This window comes from Vollenhovia emeryi, unplaced genomic scaffold (genome assembly GCF_000949405.1).
Source record: "Vollenhovia emeryi isolate VEMERY1.0 unplaced genomic scaffold, V.emery_V1.0 DF939217.1, whole genome shotgun sequence".
Classification (NCBI taxonomy): Eukaryota; Metazoa; Arthropoda; class Insecta; order Hymenoptera; family Formicidae; genus Vollenhovia; species Vollenhovia emeryi.
Genome location: NW_011967149.1, coordinates 549,757 through 575,000, shown reverse-complemented (window position 1 = coordinate 575,000; position 25,244 = coordinate 549,757). Strand labels below are relative to the sequence as shown.

Genomic DNA, 25,244 nt, shown 5'->3' with positions numbered 1-25,244 from the left:
TTAGGCCGGTCCACTGCCCAATTCAAACGTGCGGCGAGATCGATCGATCGTTACTAGGCGCGCAGAGAGTTGTAACGATCGATCGATCTCGCCGCACGTTTGAATTGGGCAGTGGACCGGCCTAAGGCAGCGATTTTTAATAATTAATAACTCGTTAACTATTGCAAAACCTGCAAAGTGATACAGGACTTTTCGACTTAGTCTAGTCCACTCTATCCCACAATAAGCGTTGATGCGGATATTACATAACACCCTGTATATACACGGCGAGAATTATCTCTCAAAATTTACCCCGAAAATCGTGGGACAACGTGGCATTTTGAAGACCTTATTAGAGTTTTCTGAAATATAATTATTGCTAATAAAATGCATAAAATTTCACAAAACTCACAAAGTCGTTCAAAATGCCGCGTTGTCTCTCTAATAAAGGAAAAACTTGATTTATTTATCGGGTTCGATCGTAAATTTGATACTTTATTTAATTGAGAGACCTTTATACTTAAGCTTCTCGAAGCCGATAACTTTTAACCGAATCACGATACTTCATGGAAACTTTTTAATATAATTCTCAAATTTTTCGAGCAATCGACTTTAATGCAAAAAAATCGCGACTCTCCCTCAGGATTAAACAGTTTTCTAAGTTCTTCCTCATTGCCGTTGTAGTTCGCGTCGGTTCTCCTTTGGCTCCTCCCCCCCCCCCTCTCTCTCTCTCTCTCTCTCTCTCTCTCTCTCTCTCTCTCTCTCTCTCTCTCTCTGGGATTATCAGACGCAAAAATCGTTATTTAATACCCCCGTGTGAAATCCAAAGGGGGTGTACTCTGTCCTCTCGAACACAATATCGTAAATTCACCGTTTAATTGCGCCCGCGAGGATCCGCTTTTACTATCGGGGCCTTACAGATTAACCCTACTCAAACCAGTTGTTTCGCCTCGCGTTCCCAATCTCCCGCGCTATGTTCTTTCAACGTCCCTCAAGAATCACCTTGTCCGGCGAGCGAAAACAAACGGCCGATGTTTCGCACGGGGAAGAAGGAAATTATTATTATTACTACTGCGCGATTAGCGTTTAGCGTTAAATGTATGGCATTTTATTGCCTATCCCTTTACCGTTATCCATTCCTTGTACAAGGCAATAAATGAAATATTTATCACACGCCGAACGAGTGGTACACCATTTCTGAATCACGGACAGTAAAGTATTCCTAGCGCACGGTCCAAGTTCATCGCGAGTATATTGCTATTCGGTCGCGTGTTGCGTAACGCGACGAGATTGGAGAGAGTCCGGTAATGCGGCTGCTCGCCATCGGCAATACGGATATTCCGGAGTGTAAATCAAGTCAGATTAGAATAGAGGGTTAAGGTGTGCCTTCGATAGCGGTTGTACGACAATCGAACCTGCGAACCCGCAGTCGCCAGGTCGAACCGGGGGGAGGGGGGGGGAGGGGCTGTCTCGTAAATTACTGAAGGAATCAATATCGATTCCCTCTCTCTGCCACCGAATACCCTCTAGAGAGAAGGTTTTATAGGAGGGAAGAGGGGGGGAGGGGGGCAGGAATTCTGCGAACTGCCTTTTACCAAGAATCACAATCCGAGACTAATTCCACTTCGAAACTCCTAAGTGACTGTAGTAAAGAAATTACACTGATGACCGATTGGTATTTTGAATAATAATGAAAAACAGAAGAAAAAACACGTAAAAGTAACAAGGCGGGCTAAGAAAGTACATAATATTAATTGGATAAAAATCTCTCGCGTGTCTCAAAATTGAATAGAAATTAACGAGTGTCACGCCGCGAGCAGAAACGGAGCGTTTTAATAGAAGGTCCCCCATTATGAGATAGCGGAGTTTCGGCTAAATTAATAGACGTCATCTGTTGGTTCCACCATGAATTTATTGCTCTTGGAGCGAAATCCGTTTCGTGGAAAACTGATCGTTAGAACGTGTAATCGTTGCGAAAAAAGATTTGTTGTGATTGAATTTGGACGTTGAAACCTGCTATCTCACATTCGAATTCTATCTCATAATAGAGGACTTTCCTCCATTTTTCTCCTGCGTTTGAAGACGTAGAGAAGAGAGAGAGAGAAGAGACGATGTGAGACTCGAAGAAATGGCATTGCAGGATATTTAAAATAATTAAATGCCAATGCGTGTCATTAAAACGAACAGATTCGTCTTTCTAATTGCGCATTGACTTGTGTGCCGCGCCACGTCATTTTGCGCAGGCCTCTCGCTCTCTCTTTTTCATCTCTCACTTTGCATTAATATTCATGCGAAGAATGATGCGTCCGGTATTAAAGCGCGCTCGTGAATGATTACGAGCGTCATTTCGCGTGGAGTTGGTTTCGTCTTTGCGATCATTGCTCAAGAGTCACCTATCCAATTAGACTGTTCTGACGTGTTTAATGAGACACCCGATGCCGATACGTCAATCCTCCGACGAATCCACAGGGCGTTTCAAAACGCAATAGCCAAGACAAGTTTCATATGTCGATGAAACGAAGATGAAAGTTTCACTGCACGTGGGAGCGAATTGAGAAAAATGTTCGTGGATCTCATTTTTAGAAGAATGGATCTCAAATCTCGTCTCTTGAGAAATTCAATGCGAGACAAAATGATAAGATTTTACACAGGCAACAATTCTCACCGTTTTACTGCGATTTAAACCTCACTTTTTCTTATTATCCTAAGAATAACGAATAACGTACGTATGGCGCAATGCATGTGCCAGTGAATAATATTAAGTAACGAAATAAATTACGTATGCTGTCGGTTATTACTACTATTATTTACTAATTACTTATTATTAGTGTCAATGAGACCTATCCGTACGTATGAAACGGTCTGTAGGAGGGTCTCGAGTAGCCTCAAGTGAAAAAATTTGCGAAAAGATACCAAACCCACGCGCGCTTACTTATACATGCATGTGTACAGAGTTATGGACTTTTCAGTGTACGGCGGCATTCAATATATCTGTGAAAAATCGAGCGGAGTGACACACGCGGAGGAACACACGTTCCCGAGATACTCATTCGAGATAGGATTGGCGTCCTCGCAGCCTCTTCGCAGTATTATAAAGCTGGCGAGAGAGCGAAAGAGAGAGAGAGGGGGGGGGAGGGGAGCCCGCTCGCGATTGTCGCTCCGCCTCGGGCGGGAGGCGAGCGAGCGCGTTTCCGAAGGGTACGCGCGCTCTCTCCTCTCGTCTCGTCGCGGGACGCGTCGCGTCGCCAGGCGCGATTAATTAAGCGACAAGCTGTCCCGCGTGTAACGGACGACGTGTGGGGTGGGGCTCCCGTGGTTACTCGCTCGCTCGCGAATTCAATTACCCGGCGATTTATCTGCCGATAGCCACGAGGTCGTGGAAATGCGAATCATCGTAACGTTACACGACGCGCGCTCGGACGCGTCCCACGTTTCGAGCGGACGCGTCTCTCTCTCCCTCTCTCTCTCTCTCTCTCTCTTGGAAAAGGAGCATTCCACTCATCCTTTTATCAATCTTTAGCTCGCGATATATTATGCCAAATGTATAAAGGGATTTTGTTGAATCGATCGATTCTCTGGGCTTCCACCCATCGAATAATATAATAGTTTGAGACGTCTTTCGTTTTAATTGTTCGATATTCGATGTACGGAAATCTCGAGGAAATGTCTTTGAAACGCACCCGAATTCTTCGTACGATGATACTGTTTTATTTCAATTCGGCTGAAATTTACGTCGCGCTTTTAAAGCCTCTAATTTTGCAAGGCGTAATCGCGCGGCAAAATTGATTATTTCACGAGTAACTCCTAAACTCCTTCTCTCTTTTCTTTTCTCCGGTTTCCTCGCAGTCGAGAAATTCGATACTCCGTATCGCCCCGTCGTATCTAAATGCATTCCGTTCGGCTGCCGGACGGTTGCTATATCCTCGTCGGCACGGAAGAATAATCCCGTGGGATCCGAACGAGTTTCGCCGGCGTTTTAAGTCGGAGGAAACTTTCATCCGGTTAACCGCGCGTAAAGCCGGGCGCTTTGCTTTTCTATCCTCGGGGCGCGGAAAAAAAGGATGCGCGTAAACTTTGAGAGGGAACAACTGTGACTTCGGAGTAAACAACGCGCGGTATAAGCGCGGCGGCAACCGTAATCGTAACCGCGACCGAAGGGTCTGTCTCCAATTAAAATTTCGACATTACGGCACTCGCATCTGATACGCGATTGCATCGCGAGACTGCACGTATGACGCGCAGAATTCAGGGAGATACGGCGGCACGTCGCGCGGGCGCGCGACGTCTTTATGGTCGTTACGTTATCGCACGGAGAACCGAGGACGCTATCGGGGAGACTCCGAGAAGGCGTTTCCTCCTCTCGGAGCGCGCGGCGAATGATTAACGTTCCTCCGACGTCGCCTTTAAATTTCTACGCGCGGAAAAGAATCCGGCGAATAAACGATCCCCTCATATCTCCGAACGACGGCGCATCGTTCATCGTGCAGCCGGCAGCTGATATCGGACTATTAGTACCGCCAATGGTACCACTATTAGTCCGAGCGATGGAGGCCCGCGTATCCCGGCGATGCTCCCTCCCGGAACGGACGATCCTTTTTCACGGCGCCGAGCCGAGAGGCTATCAGCCCGGGTCCCCCCCCCCCCACATAAAGCCTGGGACGTGTCTCGCGTTTGCTCGTATTCGAGCATGAGGGATCATTAATCGCGCCCTACTGGCATGGTTACATGGATTTTAGCTCTTCGATCGAGATCTAATCTCGATATCCTTCCTCGGCGCGAGCGCATCTATCTCCGCGAGGAAACGTCGACCAGCGCGCTAAAGCGCCGCTTGGATCTTTTACAATTACGCGTCACGCACTTTGTTGGAATTATCTCAAAGTGTCGGTTGATGCATAGACATAGTAATACTAGACCGTGCATGTTCTCTTTTAAGCAATGAAGGTTAGGTGGAAAAGGATAGAAAAATAGGTGCCGTCAACCTTTCTCTTTCTATTTTCGTTAGAGAGAGAAAGGTGGACGGCACCTATTTTTCATTCTTTTCTACCTGAGCCTCAGGTCTGGCGTCTCATGCTCGGTCTAGTATTGCTATGTCTATGGGTTGACGTAGGACCGACGTCAAGTCATTTTCCACGCGATTAACGCAGCCGCAAGCGGAGAGGAAAGAGGCGGCGTGAAAAGTTGGCTAAATGTCGGAATTACAGAAACACGCCGAGCCCATTGTGAGATTCATCGAGAGAACGATGTGAACGCACCCGGCTATATTTGATTTGGGCTGTTTGCTCATCTGAACGCCGGTTGTAGCAGAGTTTGGTTTACGCGCGTGTTCTGATTATTCGCGATTACTCGATTGGCCAAGTCTTAGGCGCGTGCACGGGAGGGGGGGGGGGGAAGTTGAGCGACGGCATCAAAGCGAGAAATGCGGCGCGAGTGCAACGCGAACACTCCGCGAAATTCGGAGGAGTTCAGAACTCGGCGATTAATCTCATTTGCGAGGGAATTCTCTGGGCTATGAAGATCGCAGATTCCATCATTTTTCGAGTACTCCGAAGAACGAAGTATACTCCTGCGACTCTGCAGCTGCGAGCTCGTTCGCTCATTCTTTACGAGCGTCCGCAAAAATATTTACTCGCAATCGCGCTACCGCTTCTTGAATTCTTGTATAAATAAGTCAGTAGTTACAATGGAAACAATTTACACGGAGAAAAGAACAACTAAACTTCAAGCCCGTTATGTTTTCTCGACCTTTTCAGTAATTTGTTAAAAATGCTCGATCGCGATTTATACTTCTTGCTCCTCAAACTATTGTTGCTGCGGATGGCCAAGTCGAAACCATTGTGTTTTATTATATGTTATGAATAAATTTCATTTTATGAGAGTTAACTATTATCTTTTAATAACTTTCATGAGTCGTTCGCTAATTTATTCACGTAGCTTTTGCTGGCAACGGGCGCTCTCCTTGCGTTTAATTCTCAAATTCCATTTAAAAAATGTAAAATTTTTAATGCTCGTCACAACCAGTAAGAATTTCGCAGGGAGAATTTTTTGACGATTACAGAAAGGAATTGCGATAACGAGCATTTTTCAGGTTAAAAAAAATTTGGTACACATTTACAAAAATCTTCCTTCGTAACAGTCTTCCTTCCAAGAGCTGTGTGCGCTACAATTGTGTGCGTGCGCATACGTAAATTAGAAATACTACGAGACGATTTGATAATCTGGCATCCACTATAGTGGTCTACCTCATAGTAATAACTTGCAATATACAAGAAGCTAACCAGGTGTTAACCGCAGCGCAGGAAGCGCGCAAGAGGCTGCGAGGAGTCGCCGGTCTCGCAGACGCGATCGATTACCCTCCCTGCGCCAGAGAGCGAGGAGGGTCCGTCGCTTTTTCCCAGCCGGTCGTTGCGCCCGGTATGGATTAATGTAACGTAGGTAATGGCTCATTAACGAGAGCACGTTCCGACGCGTCCGAGTGAGCCGTAAGAGCCGCTCTCGACCTTTGGGCCGCTATATAAATCTCGGGCCTGGTTTGCTCGCGCATTCCGCGATACGTCGTTTATACAGGGTGTCCGCGCTTCGCCGACGCTCCCTCCGATCTTTTCTTGGAAAGATTTGACCGAGCGGCATCTTCTCGGCCCGGACTTAAACTTAGAATACGCGACCTGAGGTTCAATTCTGTATCTTACAATATAGCGAAGATGCTAAAAGTGAGCGCGGCTTTGTTTCTGTCAAAGGGGACGGTTAGCATTTTCACCATAGTGTAAGATACAGGAACGGACTCCCTGTCATCGAATTTAAACGTTTGCTCAAATATATTCCCGTACTTTGAAGGGAACGCAAATTTCGAGAAAATAAGTACGGCTTAAAAATTCGGCAATATCGACACTTCCGATTCCTTATAATTAAAATACTGTTGCCGAGGATTTGGATTTCTCGTTGAGAAGAAAAAATTGCCTGGATCAGTCGACAGAAACGCGGCGATATTATTGACTCACCCTGTGCACGTGTATCGGATCGGGGTATCGTGCTCGATTTACTCGCTTCAATCATCGGACGCGTGCACTTCCTCGGCCGGCGAGCCGCGGGAAAAACGCGGACTTCTGTATATTGCACGTCCGGTAGTAGTCTGGCGGCTTCATCGGTTACCGGGAGACCGGCGCGTTAATTACTTTCGTGTTTCAGGGTGTGCAAACACGCGGCTGGATACGCGCTATTCACCGTGGGCGTGCGCGAAACGGGCAGGCGCTTTAGTTAGTATCGAAACTACATTCTCCGCTTTCCTTTCACTTCCGCGGACGGTTCACGTTATCTTTAACCCTCTCGCGCGTTTCGAGATTATTTCTCGATAATGCTGATAACGCTGAAATATCCAAATGAATTCGTATTCATGCCCCGCGCCACGTGTGGATGCGATAACGCGATCAAAGATTCACGTTTGAAAAGCTACGAGAATACTCGTTGGATTCGATTCGATTTTCTCATCCAAAAGCGAGTTTGATGATTTGTGATAAGTTCTTTTTTTTAAAACTCATCCTGTATATTTTCTCCTCTGCTGACTGAAAGCAGCTTCAAACCATACATTGGTAAAATCCGAGAATATTCGACCGAGCGTTCAAATTTGAATTACAGACCGATATTTGACTCGCTATAAGATATTACCTTAGTCACGTATACTGCGAAACACGACAAGAAGAGATATTGATCTCGTTCAGATGAATATTGCAATTGAGAAATATATCGACGTGTACTCACCGTTATCCCAAGCAGCTTCCTTAGTCCTAAGTAATGCAGCGAGCCCGATGTTATCCTTGGGCATAACACGATTCAACATGTTGTCCGAACCCTCCGCGTTTGCCATCGCCAATTGATTGAATTCAACTAAATGCTCCTTTATCAAAGAAAATCTGCAAGAGAACAAAAACGAACGGATGTAAAAACAATTAGGTCACGTATCCCGGTACATAGCGAGAGCAATATATAATACGTTCGACAGAGAATGGCAGAACTGTATTCGAGCGAGTCCGTAGATATAAGTAGAATTTAGCGGACCGTCAAAAACAGGAGAGATAATTCCAGGAGGTTCGATTTATCTCGCCTATCGTCGCAACGGAGGGCCGCAGTGTCGATTGCCACTGCGGGGTCGAGTTCACCGGGGAAGGAATTCCTGCTTCTTCTTCAATCGGTCGTCCAGGTCCCGATAAATGGCCGGACAGGAGGGCTCAATTTCGCCCCGTGGGGAGCGCAGAGGGACTTTTGACGCCTGCGCCCACGATAAGACTCGGATACGACGGGACGCGACACCGTCGTCCTGGGACGCGCGACGATTTCCGTCGCAGCGTCGGAGCGGGAGCTCGTGAGCGAGGCGTATCACGTACGCGATGTAGAATACCCGGACTTCCTTTTCTTTCTACCCTGCGCCCTACCCGCGGTATGTAAGGCACGTATGCCTGAGAAATATATTCTTCTCCGAAGACCCATTATATGAGCCATCATCCCCCCCCCCCCGCCCGCGGCCAGCCACTCCTCGCTCGTAAACAAGATTGAATCAACGTCATCCGCAGTGTCGCTCAAGGGAGAAGAAAGAGGATTTGGTGCGGACCGGCCAAAAATAAGAAAGAGGGTCGACAGCGGAAATCCCCCGGAATGCGTAATTGACTTTTCCCCGCTGTCTCAAACAGCTTTCTGACTTGTTCTCGGTTTTCGTTATTGAAATTGAAAAGGACGTCGCTTTAATACTATTATAAGATTGCGAAAGATATTTGGGGTATGGTTGGAATTTTTATTCGGAATACAGGATTTGTGTATAATCTGATATAATTAAAATTACAATAGATTGCATTTATTTGCGTTTCAAGATGAAATTCGCGCGCCAGAAAAATGTGTATTGCTTAACGGTTTGCGGAACTTCACTGACGTTGTTGCCGCGCGAACATTAAGTCCCCTCGCCCCGCTCTTCCTCCGATCTTTTCTTCTTCTTTTTTTCCAAACGGCGCTTCGACATCGCACCGTATAACCCGCGACGAGGCAATAAAGCCGGGAATGATCGAGGGGTGAGCGCCGAAGGCGGAAATTGAACGCAAGTTGAACTTTACGCTCATCGCGTGAACGCTGATTTGGTTCGGTCGATTTGGTCGCGTTGTGCAGTCGGATTGAAATCGACGGCCGCGCGTCTTTGCGAGCCGTAAAAGCGACCGTAAGCTCCTCCTTTTTTTCCCCCTCTCTTTTTCACTTTCGGCCGGTCCAGCGAGACGGGAAAGAGAACGAGATAAAGCGCGGAGAAAGCACCATGTGAGCTATATGCGGCGGTCTCGCGTCGCAGTAGTACGAATCGTTTTTGGTCAGACCAACGCGCGGCGATTCGCCGCTCAATCTCGAATTTCGACATGTGCGGCGATGGTTCCTCGCCGCCTCACGCCGAGTCATACGGAAATATCTCTAATAACGTGTCTTAATAAAATAAAACGTTTCCCGAGTCGAATATTTTGGCCTCAGTTTAGCCTCGTATAAGTTTTGGGAGCAACGTGGTCTAACTGAGGTATTTATGTCGGAGAAAATATATCGAATTTTCCACCTCAGATAGGCCTGAAAGGAGTCGCCATTTCCAGCTTTTAGCAGTAAAGAGGCCAGTTGTAATCAACAGAGGTTCAGTAGATCCTCTCCGGCTTAAGAGGTTTCAAAGAGGGTGAAATATTTTGTGACATTCTCTTTGAGGGTTAAAATAAGGTTAAACGCAATTTCTTTACTCATCTGGGCCTCAAATTGGAGTTTCACACCGACTCCGAGGTCCAAGTGAAGACAGAGCAGAATAATTGAGGCCCATTCCGGTACTAAATATTCGACTCGGGTTGTAGGAGAAGATAGTTTTTATCGGAAGGGCACGATAAGAAGATCGTTAAATAATTTACTGAACCTCGAAACTTCTGCCCCGCGTATTTTCCAGAGTTACGAGCCTCGCCCCCTAAACCAACCGAACGCATGTTTAATACTCCAAACGATGCGGTGGTTAAAACGGCCCGCGGAACGTTTAACGAGCGGGACGGAGAGAGGGCGCACGTTCGCCGCCATCGACCTTAATATTGTCACGCAGAGAGACATTTACTTCGCCTATTTACGACGGCGGGTTATAAAGGGAGCCGTTACGCGCGACGTATGCATACGGGCGCATTAATCGCGTCCCGATGGCCTCGGGGGCCGGCACTGCGAGCGCGATATCGCGGAGACCTGCTATTATGCCGCGTGATACTCTGAAAATAAGCATCAGTCGAAATAGATATCTCGGGCAGAGGAGCGGCCGGGCGCGATGATTAATGCGTCACAGACAATGTGCACCGTGCAGCTGGGCACGCCGCCCCGTTCGATGGCCGTCGTAAAAGCAATTTGTGCGTATCGATGCGGTAACGTGCGCGCGGCGATATCGAAATCAGGTTCATTGAAATCGGAAACTGTATCGCGTCTACGCGCGACGCGCATAGAGGAAATGAGCACGGGATTGTCGGGTCCTCTCTCGCTTCTTGCGAAAAGAAATTGTCTCCGAGTAAATGGTCGAGAGAGAATAGCGATACCCGGCAATTTTGGGATTATTCTTAAGATCCCAAATATTCAATGTCGTCTTTCGTATAAATTTCGAGCTAACTGGATCTCCCTTTTATTCACGCTTCTTTAAGATCATTCATTTAGGATAAGAAGGGGCTATTTGAGTTTCAGTTAAAGGAAAAAAAATTACGATGGAAATTTCAAGACATTTAAAAATTTTACAAGTCTAGGGGCTGCAAGAGCCTTTGGAGAGGGGGGGGGGGTTAATTTAAATAGACAAAAATATCGACCTTAATAATAAAAATGAATACATTGATGCGGAATATAATTGGAGCGGCATGACTCAAAAAGCCCGTTTCTATCGTATCTCGGTTTCTCACAAGTATTGTTATTGTTATTTCTCTCCTGAGAGCTGATTTTGAAGACTTGCACGGTTTCGATTCTCTCGAGCGCGGATATTATTTTCGCTGCAGAGCGATCCATCGATTTCCAGTTAATTTGCTCGTCGAATGCGAGAAAGTGCTCGCTCGCGAGAGCTCGGCGCGCTCGCTTTTCTATTAAACACAGACGGCGATTTACGACGCGGCGTTACTATCTGACGCGATATTGGATTACCGTGACGTTATTACACGCCAGACACGCGCGCGACGCTTTGTTAAATTACGAGCGGATGCATCTTTCATCCCGTTCGGAATTAAATGTCGCGCTTTGGGAAGCCGCCGTTGTTTTCAGTATCGACACAGTGATAAGCGGCTCTATAATTGATCCCGCAAAGGCGGTTACGATAATCTTTGACGCAAAATAATTGAATATCGAACCTGTGGAACCTCGTGAAAACGGCAACGTCGAATAATTAAAAAATTGTTTTATCACCGAACGCTTTTTGTATCAAAGCAACGAAGCGTCCGCATACCAAATATTTCATATTCAGATTGTCGTCACTTGTCGTCTGTACTTCTTTGAAACTGAAAACATAAATGCAAGATGAAATCGGAGACGCGTATATATTGGGGTAAAATATTATAAAAGATAAATATACCGGGGTAATAAATTGTTTAAAAAATCAATTGTCTATTAACATTTCACTGCCTCGCTTCTGCTGCAATATATTTACGCGTTATGACGTTATCGATTTGATCCTTTGAGAAGTTTCACGGCGCATTTACTCGCGAGGCATTCGATTGCGCGTGATCGATAACTGTATTACATCGGACAGCGTTTTCTGCTGCGCCGTCCTGCGTTTATTAATTAAATTACCACGCCTCTTAATAAATCGAACGATCGCAGGAGCGTCTAGACTATCGATAATCATTTTTCTCTTTCTCCGGCGAGCCAATTAGAACGCACAGTGTGATAAGAAAATATGCAAAGAGAAATGACAAATTAACGCGACATCCCTCCGCGTTATGAGACTGTAAGTAGAATAAAAATTCTCGCGTGTAACGACTCTAAATTCTTCGCAAATCACATCGCTTTACAACAATATATCTATCGATGCTATAGACATTTGTTTACGAATATCATAATATTGCAGAACTTTATTTCTTCTCGGTCCGTTAGAAATATTCTTTAAAAAGGTATATAAAGAGAAACAAAGCATAAAATTATTGTAAATCATAGTCTTGAACTTACAAAATGAATAAACTGCTTGTACTGTGTAGAAAAATTTATAACAATGCATCAACTGCATTGTATTGCATACAAACGATTAGATTCCACTTAAGTTGAAGTAAAATACATTAGAAATAGCAAGCAAATTGTCGCATGTGTGATTGTCGTATTATATTGAATATCCACGTAATCGTAATTCACTAAACATTTTTAATTTGTTAAAATTCTAATTTTAATTTGTTAAAATTACAAGAATTATGGTTTTGAAGTAAAAATTATGCGTGAAATAATAATAATGAATTCGAAGCTATAGTGAGTTCTACTATAAGAGATGGAGACTGATTTTCAGAACAAAATTGATTTTCGTAATTGATCGATGATATTTTACGAACTAGTTATTCAAGGTAAATTACACTTTTGAAAGCGCTAAAATTTTAGCTTTTAAACAAACTGAAGATTTTATTACTGTTTTACCTGTGCGGAGATTAACTCACAATCTCGATTTCGGGACAAAATCAATTTTATTCTCGAAATTAATCAATGATGTCTCACAAGCTAATGATCCGAGACAAGCGATTCTCGTCTCGTTAGACGCGCTGGAATCTTAGCTTTCCAATGAGACCAAGTTCATCTTGCTAGGATTTTTCGGTGCGAAGATCTTAGTGATTATATCGACTCGTGATCTCGATCTCGGGACAAAATTAATTTTATTTTCAGAATTAATTGACGATATTTCATAAACTAATGATTCGAGATAAGTGATTCTTATCTCGTTAGAAGCGCTGAAATCTTAGCTTTCCAACCAGACCAGGTTCATCTCGCTACGATTTTTCTGTGCGACGATATTGACGATTATATCGACTCGCAATCTTAACCTAAGGCAGAAGCAGCAGACGACGCGTATATGCGGCGTCTAGCGCGGCGATGTTTACTACCGAACAGCTGTGCCTCGTATGTTTTTATGCCAGTTTTTTGGGGACGTAGTACGCTCGCGTACTACTTGCGTAAAACTCGCGCGGCCTTCACAAATGAATGGTGCGCGCGCGCCCGATTTTTAAAACGCTCTAACTCGGCGAAAAATCGACGTAGCGACACGAGCCAAAAACCAATCTTCTTCATTTCGCATCCCGCATATATTTACGTAGAGTATGTATGCCCTTATCATGAAACTTACTTACGGCAACGGAATAAAAAGTAAAATACTGAAATGTAAATTATACGTATAATTGCTAAAAATTTTGCTAACAATACAGTTACGTTAAACTGTATATAGCAAGTACATTAGCTTGATTTTTGCCATTATTAATCATATCTTATTCCCATGCTTTATTTTTATTAGCATTTTGGTAATTAAATGTATTAGATTTTGTATCAAACTTGTACCTTTTTGCCGACCATATTTGTAGCAGACTGTTATCGATAAACTTGGTTGTCTATGTATTATATTACATATCGAGAAAGAGAGAGAGAGAGAGGGGGGGAGAGCGCAAATCTTATAAAAAAAGAATTGGAAATTTTTAATGGCTTCCTCATAGAGGAAGCTAGAAGAGGGCACACATTAAAAATTTGTAGATTGCTTACTGATTAGGTTTACAGAGCAAGTTCCTAGGTGGAACTTCCAAGGCTGAGTTAGTTAATTTTTCAAGAATTTTAGGAATTGAAAGGGGAAATTTGCAAAGTTGCATAATGCTTCCAGATCTGGGCACGATTTTTTAGAAGTTTTGGCTTCCTCATAGACGAAGCTTGGAGAATTATAGTGTGAAAATTGGAAAATGATTTGTGAGCATTTTAAAGCGCACAATAAGCTTCCTCCATGAGGAAGCAAAAATAAATATATCTACCTTCAAGCTTTCATAAGGCAGATTCTGTGATACATTTACTCTCGGTATGTCGAATCTCCAGTCTCACACCGACGCGAAGAGAAACTGACGCGATCAATCGTAAACTTTCCATTTAATATGAATACCAATCTGTTTCAAGTGACGCTTATGACTGAAGCGTTCGTCGCGATCCATATTTAACTCCCCCCCCCCCTCCCTGCCGTTTTCGTTTCCGTCACGTAACATAACGCATTATCGCTGCGTCGCGAATATCGGCGGGATACAGGGGAATGCACTTACTTGACGGTCCTGTAAAAAATCGCGCAGCCGTCGACGTACTTGCGGTCGTTCTCCGCCATCGTCTTCGCGCGGGACTTGGGCGAGAATATGCCGTCGTAGCCGTCGTGCTTGAGCTCCGGCAGGAAGAAGTTGTAGAATTGGTCCGTCTCGACCTCCTGCAGGCTGATGATATCCGCGGCGTAGTGCCGTATCTCGTCGAGGATGCCCTTCTTCCGGTACTCCCAGTCCAGCGCCCAGCTTGGGCAGTAGCCGTACATCTGCCGCGTCGCGTACTTGTCGCACAGCACGTTGTAGCACATCACCGTGAATATACCTGCGACAGTCAACAAAACGTACGCTCTGTACACTCTTTTTTCCACGTACAAATATGTAACGGAAAACAAATATGTCAAATTGCGACCGTGCCACTGCTTTAATTGTATCATTGTTATCATTTAAGTGTATCATTGTTTCAATTTTATCCACCTCTACCGATTAAATACTCGAATGCGTTTCAGTTATCTTTTCCAAGGCTACACTTGGTTAATCTCACGTTCTCTGAACTTATTTTGACGAGTAGATTTCGCTCCTCTTTGCTGACTCTCACTTACGATTTGAATTTTATACTTTATTTAACATTTTGCCGATTATGAATATTAATGGAAATTTCATGATTTTTTTTCAAAATTCGTAGACGCTTAAGATTGCCTTAGCCGTAGACGTAAGGCAAGGCAGAGAAAAACGTAAGTCGTACACAATAGCCTTTTACGACTTACGTTTTTCTCTGCCTTACGTCTACGACCAAGACAATCTTAAGCGTCTACGGATCGTTCTCTGCCATCAGCCATACGTGAGATTGTTTATCTGTTACCGCGTCGCTAAAGACGGCTCAAAGTAGAGTATTGCAATGCAAATGGAAGTTAAACAAAGTTGACGGATACAGAACCTTGTCACTCCCTAATTTTAACATCGAGAGTTTATAGTTAATTGATCACTTTTTAAAATAAAACATATGTATCGTTAAAAAATCCAGGGAGATCGCTCGATCGCTGACTCATCTCGTTTACCGGATAAAAATCTGTTTCTCTCTTTCTCTCCTCGTCGGAAATGTTATTCCACTCGCTTGCCATCACGAAGGACGTAACGTCCGCAGATCGTTTCCGTCGCGACGCGAATAATAACGGAAGGCTCTGATTTACTCCGCGCCGCGGGTCGGCGCGCTCGTTTCCTTCGCGATTCTGATTCCGCGGGCCTCACGCCTCGGTTCGTAAGCCGTCTCCCTATTTTCCTCGAGCTCTCCCGTCTTCCGATTCTCCCCGTTCCACGTGCCGTAAACGCGATACGTGTTGCACGCTTAGACTCGCTCGCTCGCTCGCTCGCGCGCGGATTCTCACGGCTCGGGATAAGAGGATCAGCATAAAGCGAGCTGTCTCGCCAACGTCGCCCCGGCTGTCTGCATAAATTCCCGACGTCTCTCTTCTCTGCCGCTGCTCTGCCTCGCTTAGTCTCTCGGGCGCGACTCCGCGAGTTATCCGCCGCGCGTAGTATAATACCGTGATTAGAGCGAACGCGCGAGTGCGAATCGCGCGAGGGCGCAACATCGAGACGCGCCTTCCCTCGTCATTCGGCGCATTTACGACGGCCGTTCCATCTCAGACGCGTTCTTCCGCTTCGGAAAGCAGCTCGCGCGCGCTATACTATCGATCCGGCTTGTTAGCAGGTCAATCTTTCGACTCACGGCACTAATTGCCGAATCTCCTCACTTAATATACCAGTCGGGGTACCAGCTCGGCGGCGGGGGTGCGGTACTTCGATGCCATCGAAGAACACATCTCCCGTTGATACTCTGGAACTAATTTGAACGCAGCCCGTGCGATAGACGGCCGAGCTAAGCCAATAAATCAGCGGTTCTATTACCGCGAATACGATCGCTGCCGTGCAAAGTGGGAGAGAGAGAGAGAGAGAGAGAGGAGAAGAGAGAGACGGAGAAAGGGAGGGAGGGAGAGCGAGTGTAAATAATTGAGCCGCGGTATCCGCCGCAATCCAATAACGCGTACGCGAACTCCACTACGAGAGTAGCTCGCGATATCGCAGCCGCCGGCGAGGGGGGAAACGATTAAAGGTAATATCGGCATCTCGGATTCGCCCGAAACCGCCGTTACCGAAACGCCGTTAATCATTCGGTCGAACGCGAATTCGCTCCTCGCAGGGAAACGCCGATCCCTCCGCTCTTCATCGCGTAACAGGACGCGACTAATTTTTCTTCATCGTCGAAACGCTTAATGAGATGCCTATTATTTCCATCGGTTTTTACCGGAGCGAGATGCAAAACGTAAGATAATGTAAAATGTGAGACAACACTGATTGCGTATTAGACACAGGGCGTTCCGCGGCGCGGAGCGGAGCGCGAGCGCTTTTAATCTTTAATTATCTGTCTGCGTTCCCGACGGACGCGGCGATAAACCCGGCCGATAGGCCGGCTCTTTTTTTTTAATTTAGCTTCCTCCCGATAAATACGATCGTTAACGATTCACCGATTTGTTTCCCTCGAGCCCCGTTCGTTCTCCGGGGATTGTTAACACGACCATCTCGACAGGTCCTTCCGCCAACTAAGTCGGTGATCATCTTAAGAGGGCATTATTCTGGCTCGATCTTGCGTGAGATATGCGTCGTTAATGGGCGTCCCGCCGTTATCCCCCCCCCCCCGTGCTCTTTAGATGAAGACAACGATGTACACATCGGGTTCGAGGGGCGGTTCTATCGCTCGCGACGACTGTGATAAGGAAGACGATAGCGCTTCTATCGTGAATCTTTTTTGTTTAATCAGTATTCTCGCGAATGTCTGCGATACCAGGAAAATTTCTTAATACATTCTTTATTCTCTTTCTTCCTTTAATAAGATACTTTGTTTTTACTTTCTAAACATTTCAAAAGTAAAATTATCCGGTGGGGCGACGGTGTGAAAGATAATCGTAAGTGAAAAAGGAAAATGAAAATTTTACTTTTGTCTTTCATCTCTTTCGCTTCATCTTTCCTTTACTTCTCTATTTTTAAATGAAACTTGCGATGTCTTAACGCTTTATGCGATTACGATATCGATGCGAGCGAATGTCCGCAGACTTTTTTCTGCCGACGAATACTGCTTCGGAAAGGATTAGGCTAATCCGGGGTTTGCCAGTCCAAACTGATAATAACCAAAGTTACCGAATAGTTATAGTACACACCGCTACGATCTACGATCATGTCCCCGAGGTAGCGAAACGTGATCACTTCTCGAAATACGGCGCATTTATTGGTAACGAACTAAGTCAAACAAGCTCAAGTTTCGCCGACCAATATTAATTTTATATATATATATATACATATATATATTCTGCATCCGACAGTGCATCTAAACAGATATAGTACTACAGTATCATCTGGTGAGATAAATGCTGTTGGTTACATTGTGTCGAGGAAGTAACGTAGCAAATTTCAGCAATATTTCCTCAGTTCAAGTCACCTACGTCAGGTTTCAACGGAACTCTGCAATTGTACCTAACAATTTTAACAATCGCCTAATTCTCCAACAAATCTAAATAAATATTGCAAGCGCGTGTCGCCTGGCCGAGACAGGGAAAATTAGTCCATCGAAATATTTCGGTATTACTCCGATCGATACTCCCAAACGGGACCCTTCGATAAAGAGTTCTCAGTTTCGTTATCAACAGGGCGCGATAATGAGGTGCATTCTAAGCGGTTAGCGAAACTTGCCGTAAAAGTATTTTGCGAGTGCGTGTCGGCAAACTTGCCGGCACGACAAGGTATTCCGCAAGACGTAAGCCAAAGTTCGACGGGCACGGTGTGTGCTCGGGGCATAGTCGGCTGCCGGCAGCCAACCTGTTAATCACTTTAATCTACGAAGTGTTTTAGCAGCTCGGAGGAATATGCTTGAAGGAACACTTGCCGAACTTCGGCCGAGTGGCAGGTACAGGCGGACGACCCGCCGTAAATGCTACACACGTTGCGGGTGCGCGTTAGGATAAAAGGGCTAATTGCGCCATGACAAAAGAGGTGCTTTCAGTACATCTAGGAAAGTGAATTACAATTTTAATATTAACGAAGAAAGTTTAAATGTTAGTCATCCGTCACTTTCGTGCCACACAATACTGTGATAATCAAGAAAAGGTGATTGCTATCGAGGCAAGCCCGTTATCTCGTGAGCAAACAAAATCCTCTTTGTCGCAACATCTGCGAAATGCGGTGCGCGAATTAGAATCTAAAGAATTGGTATCTAAAAGAAAATTGAAGACGAGGAAACTGTGTTTAAAGTAATAAGGGAAGTGCGATTCGCTTTGTGTCGAGCCACAAGTATTACGTTGCGGACGACGACGGCGACGGCAGTCAATGGCAAGCGTGCGAGCGGTAGCCCATTCACGGACTAGGCATCCTCGCCGAGGTCAACGATGCCGAGCCGCGACCTGCCTCAAGAGTCGCCAAACCAGTCCACGAGAGACGATCCGAACAGGTTACCTAATTTACACACGCCGCGCCGGTGAGGCCGCCGCTCGGCTCTCGCACCGGATGTCCCGCTCGACAAACGGCTAAAGTATAGCTTGAGGATTAATAAATTAGCAGGTTCGACGTCGCCGTCGTATTTTCTATCGGCGAGCGGAGCAACGTTTTTAATGAAGGCGCATCTGAAAAACACTCGAGTCGAAAGGGCGCCGGCGGCCGCCGCGGAGGCTCCGTTGCGATCCACGAGGTACTTTATAAAGCGCGGCGCGTCTCGTGCTTGCGAGCTGAGCCGAAATTTCCGAGCGGGGATCAACCCTCTGCGAAGAGTCCCCGTGACGATAAATAACCGACTTTGCGGCGCAACAAACCCCGTGCAGCTGCACACGCCGAAATAGTTGGCTCGTAAATCGGTATTACCGCGAATCTCCAGTCCGCAGCGGTGGGATATTTACAACGTAAAAATCTGCCCGCGAGTAATTGGCCGACTGGAAGTCGAAATTCAAGAGCCCGACCCGGTTTTGCGCGCGCCGGCAGTAACCGGAGTTATTCGCGGATCGAAACGCCCGACCGACTTTGCGAATGCATAAACGCCGGCGTGCCTCGCGGAAATGCATCGCGAAATAAATCGACAGAAAGGGAGCTCGCGTCTGAACGCGGATACATTCGGAGGAAAGTGGCACACATATCTATGCAACATCGCGAGATACGCGAGCGTATCTTTTTTTATACTCGTATACATTGCCGCGATACATGTTACGATTATTGGAAGCGTTTTTGCAATCTGATAAAAATTTCGTAGTGGATAAATTTTAATTCACCTGCACGCTGCGACGTAAATTTAATAACAGTACATTGAGAAAAATGTCCGATTAAATATAATTGCAGGTTTATCCGAGGAACATTTTTTCTCAGTGTAACAGTGTCTATCAATTAATTAAATTGATCAACAACCAGAAACGTTCCTTTACACACAAAAGCTTGACTTTCGTACTATCTCGCGCACTAGGCACTATTTTAAGCTTAATGAATGGAGGAAAGCGCGATGCCGGTCACCCGACCGCCTCGTCCCAGAATCCAAACGAATCCTACGCCCGGGCGCCATTATTTCATTACTTATCGTTGTAGATCGGGATAATCGCGGTAATTAAATAACAGGCTACGGCGATGATCCTACGGCGAGGCGAACGCGATAGTAATGGCCGGCCCTTCGCGCGATATTAACTAACAGTAACAAACGCGGCACCGCTCGCTCGCTCGCCCGTGTAACGCCGCGTCGACGCGGCGATGACGGTAATAATCACGACAAAAGCGGCAACGGCGATGATTACCGCGCGCCACGGCAATAACGATTTCTAATAAGAATATAATCGCGCGCGCGCAAGCAGTTACAAGCGTCGGAATGATAATGGCGCGTAATTGCTCCATGTCCCGTAGAACCCGACCCAGCCATGTACGGGGCCACCGTAATGAGTATGATTGTGAGGGTCGTCGCGAGGTGCAAGAAGTAATTTGCACGGGTCTGTCCGGCACCGCGCTAACTTTGCGCCGCGTTAGCGCGAGGCGTTCGGGGACACGCGCTCTCGTCCTCCCGCGCGACACGATCGGCGAAATAACGAGTCGCGACCAAATCACGGTGTGACACTCAAATTGTCGAGTCGATAATTTAAAAAAAAAAGATTCAGAAATAAGAAAATAACTAATAACAATAATTCGATCGCTTTATGTGAATAACACAAAGTTGGTGTCGGATTCTAGTTTTCTTTCGTATACATCTTTTTCTCAATCCAGCAAACTGCGCGCCGAATAAATTCCTTCGATTTTGGAATGCAGCCCCGAGTTAAAATCAATAGTAAATCTAATTAAATTGACGCTCGATTTATAGTATAATTGTAAAATTACAATTACTATAGTGGGAAATATTGGGGCCATCTATTAAAGGTGTATATTTACATACGTCAGTAAATTTACACCTTGTACGTAAAATTGTTACCTTATACAGTAAGTAAACTACTTGCTTTTAATTGTGTAAATTAAAAATTTTTCCCTTTTAGCAGTAAAGAGGCCAATGCGAGTGTAATCAACAGAGGTTTAGTAGATCCTCTTCGGCCTGAGAGGATTCAAAGAGGGTGAAATATTTTATTACATTCTCTTTGAGGGTTAGAATGAGGTTAAACACAATTTGTTTTACTCATCTGGACCTCGAATTGGAGTTTCAAACCGACTCCGAGGTCCAAATGAAGACAGAGCCGAATAATTGAGGCAGATTCCGGAACCAAATACTCGACTCGGGGTGATTACGCATCCTTTAGAAACAACCTGTAAATATTTAATTTATTGACAGATAAGAAACTAATTCTTATCATGTGTTGGTGAGCGAGCGAATATATTCTCTACGTAAAGCGAGGTGTGAGGCGCGACTCGAGCGCGTTGTCCGAAAATTGAAATTCACATCTTCTATGAAGTGGCACCGCCGGGTATCGCTGACGGCGGTGCTCGGTGGAGCTGTGTGCGCACGTGTGAATCCCCATCACCGGAGCGACGGGGATTCCGCGCGTTCCGGAACGCGTACACGCGGATAATTCGCATCGGGGTGTCCCGCGGTACAACGGTGGGCGACGACGACGACGACGGCGGCAGCGGCGGCGGCAGCGAGACCTTACCACCCCGAGCGCGTACAGCGGAATCGCGCAACGTCCGGTCGCCGCGATAATTGCGGCGTTCCCGGCGAAATTGGTTTTAAGCGTTCGCACACGCGTAATTCCTAAATTGCCGCGTTCGCAAGGCGGCGCGCATTGAGCGATTACGCAGCCACCGGCGGCGGTTGTAACGCGCCGCGCGTTGCGGCGCGGTGTTTCGCACGACTCCGCTCTCACTTAACTCTTGTGGTACGCGATGCGCGATCACGAGCGTTTACTAATGATATGTCTGCGTTCCAATCCAGTGTATATTTACAGTATACCGGATTTCTCGAGACAAGATATGCGGGGTGCGTAATGTGAGCTAATATAACGATTAGCAAGGATCGTCGATAGATTTGACGTTAAATTCTCTTTGACGGAAATTCGAAGACGGTCTAATTATTTGACACTGACGAATCTACACGTGTAGAGAATTTTCTCCTAAAATTTATCCCGAAAACCATGTAATCGCGGGACAACACGGCGTTTTGAAGAATTTTATGGGAGTTTTGTGAAACTTTGCCATACATTGTACTAATAATTATACTTGATGCATATTTTACTAGTAAAATGTATGGTCAAATTTTCAAAAACTCGCATAAAATTCTTCAAAATGCCATGTGGTCCCACGATTACTTGATGTTTAGGGTAAATTTTAAAAGAAAATTCCCTCCGTGTACAACGTCCTTTCCATATAATTTATAATTACAATTGCAATATGTATATTACGATTGTTTATTAATTAAAACGTAATGTATGTATTACTTTACTTTTAATATCCATTACAAGTATAATAATTGCATACTTTCTTATACTCATAAAAATAATATAACTGTCACCCATATAACACTTGAATTACGTATACACAGTTGGAAAATTTGTGTTTTCTTGTTAAAAAAATGCCGGTTAAAATTTTTGTGTTAAATGTTTAACACATTCATGTGTTAATTTAACATATTGCTCTTGTGTTACATAATTGATCTCAAATGTAAAATTATTAAAATAACTGAAAAGAAATGTTAAAACAACACAATGTCTACTTATTTTTTAATATGACACAATACATGTGTTCTATATTATTAATAACAAGATTTATCTGTTAAAATTTACAGAATAAAATGGCGATTTTATTCTATAATATATAACATAAGTAAGAGACATTTCGAACCGTCATTTGACTTATTACATCTGTAAAATGTAAAAATTAAATTTTTTAATTCATTTTGTCATTAAAGATACGTTAACTTTACACAAAATTTATTTCAAATTATTTTGAGATTTGCATTTATTTTGTGTTAAAATATTAACAGAGTATTAGTGTGATCATTTAATATATCCGCATTATGTTAAATTAACACAAAAATTTGTGTGGACCGTTTGGGACAAGTGATATTTGTTAAATTTAACACAAATTTTTCAACTGTGTAAACATACAATTCTCGAGTTAAAGAATGAAATGTTATTCGCCCGAGCCCTTCTATTAAACGGACCGTCTGTTAATTGAACTTTAATCTAAATTATAATCTAGAATGGAATTTTCGATTCTTCGAGAAGATTGTCTTTAAATACTTCGGAAAATGCGTTTCCGCTGTTGATTGCCGCAATTTACGATACACCCTGCACGTGAGGTTCACCCGCGGGAATTCCGACGAGCGCATTTTAGATGACCTGGTAGAAGCATCTGTAATTTATCCAGAATTTAATGACCTGCTTCGTTTTTTTTCCCGTTAAAATAAAGTGTAATGTTTTCAGGTAAAGTCAGCGATACGCCAAATTATTCGCCATTTCCCCGCTTTAGTGCCTCTCTAAATTATTGATAAATCACTACTTACTGCACGTACACGTGATCGAGACTGGCGATCTAACAGCCTAGAAGTAAATACCATGCCCGCGCGGGGAACAGCTATGCACATATCGTAAACATTTATGTTGTCAATTATAATTTTTTCGTGAGTTAAAAACAATTTTCCGCCTGTGCATGTAACATAAAAGATCGCAGGTCTTGCATTAAGTTTAAAATCAGGTTCAGTCATAACTGTATCGCCGTGATCAGGATAGCAAGCTCTACGGCTCGCAAAGCGCAGATCGAGGTACGTTCCTGATCTTTCGTTTGCCAAGGTAAAAAAGGGAGGGAAAGAACAATCAGAGAAACATATCAATAACACAAGCGCCAATCGCAAGTTTGTCGAAGAGCCGCAACAATACGCATCTGCATATGCGTGGAAACGGTATAACTAATCAGCGACCGGCGTAAGTATAATGGGCCTCCTCGTAAATAATGAATAGCGTAAACCGTAGCGAAATGATTTATCGCGTCCAGCGCGAGCCGACAATGGCTTCCTTTTGGACGGCGGCAGACCAGCCAGCCAGCCAGCCAACCAGCCAGCCAGCCGTTTGTACCTCTCCCCGACGCTTTCTCTCCCTCTTTCACCCTCTTCCTGCTACCTCGACCGCCGCCGCCGTGCCCGTGTCGCGCAATAAATCTGTCCAGATGGTGCGGTGTACAGCCGTCGGCGGCGACGGGATGCGGCGCGACGCGGCACCGCGCGCCCCGGGGCCGCGAAACTCGTCGGCGTTGACCGATGGTCAAGGTGCCACCATCGCCCGGACGCGTTAAGGCGAATTTACGCGGCTCACCCTGGACGACGTCCGCGCCGCGCGAGCGAACCCTCGATTCGAAGAACTGGGACGGACAAGTGCACGTGGGATTTCTCTGGATCGTCTCAACTTAATCTATACCTTTTACCGAGGGGTAAACCGCTGAGGGCATTGCAGTGTACAGATTTGCGACATTACTGGACATTTTTTGGACATTAGTTTGGACATTAGGCCTTGCTGTGGTGTTATAAAGATAAGATAAAATAAGAAAAAATAATGCCCACCGGGGATTAGCAGGCATTGGTGTACATGATTTTGGTCAGCGGTTTACCCCTCGCCTTTTTCTTTTCGCTGATGGGAAATGATTTAAGCTGCTTTCCTTTTAGAAAACACAGTCATTTTTTGACACATGTCGCTTTCCATTTAGAATTTAATTCAAACTCAATCGGCACTTTTCGACTCTGCTCAGGAGGAGAGTCGGAGTTTGTGTTTTTGACCGAAGAACGCAGTTCCGCTCCAAGTATTTTGATAAAATCTTTTTTCGACAGAACCTTTTCTTAAAATCTTGTTCTTTAAATCTTTCTCGTTTCACAGTGACAGACTGTGCTCGAGTGTATTAACTTGTGTCGATTTGTGTCTCCTAAAAGGAGACAAACGGTAAGAAATTAGAATAATATTAGTGATCTCACGATCGACTTCTGCCACTTTCATGATTTCCATTTCAGAAGATTGAAAAATAAGGAAAACACTTTTAACAGATTCGATAATTAAAAATTCCACCTTCGGCTCGTCTATGCCTTCAAGGATTCTGATATCGAAACAGGTATTTTATAGGAGACCAGAGGATCAGGGAATGCTACAGCAATACACTTAACATAATTATTAAAATTAATTACATAAATGCAAAGCACGTACTTGGTAAAATGTAGCCTCGTATTTCCCAAGGCGGGCATCAATGACGGAACGAGACCCCGATATTTCACTTCTGACGAAACGTTTCATTTCGACCGTGATTGCGGAAACGATTTTCGGTAATTTGACGAAACGCAATTACCGCCTCGTACAGGCATAAATGCGATTCGGCGTCGAGCCTTAAGTAACGACCCAAGTAACGGGGAAGTCCGATATCACGGCGCGAGGGGAAGGCAGGCGCCGCGTGGCCTTTAGTGCGTGAATTTATTACACCGTCGGACGTAAATTGTAATTTGCTTTACGTCGCATTCGCCGCGCGCGCTCGTCATATTTTGAC

General features: G+C 44.9%; 1 protein-coding gene across 1 annotated transcript in view; it reads right to left on the bottom strand.

Annotated features, from left to right (window-relative positions):
* Positions 1-25,244, bottom strand: part of LOC105560909 (CCR4-NOT transcription complex subunit 6-like) — a 584,882-nt gene that overhangs the window by 10,831 nt on the left and 548,807 nt on the right. Inside the window, exons 5-6 of the mRNA XM_012010419.1 lie at positions 14,244-14,556; positions 7,732-7,883 (exon numbers count right to left, since the gene is read on the bottom strand). Of these exons, the coding sequence (XP_011865809.1) occupies positions 7,732-7,883; positions 14,244-14,556 (465 nt within the window). The remainder of the gene's footprint in view (positions 1-7,731; positions 7,884-14,243; positions 14,557-25,244) is intronic.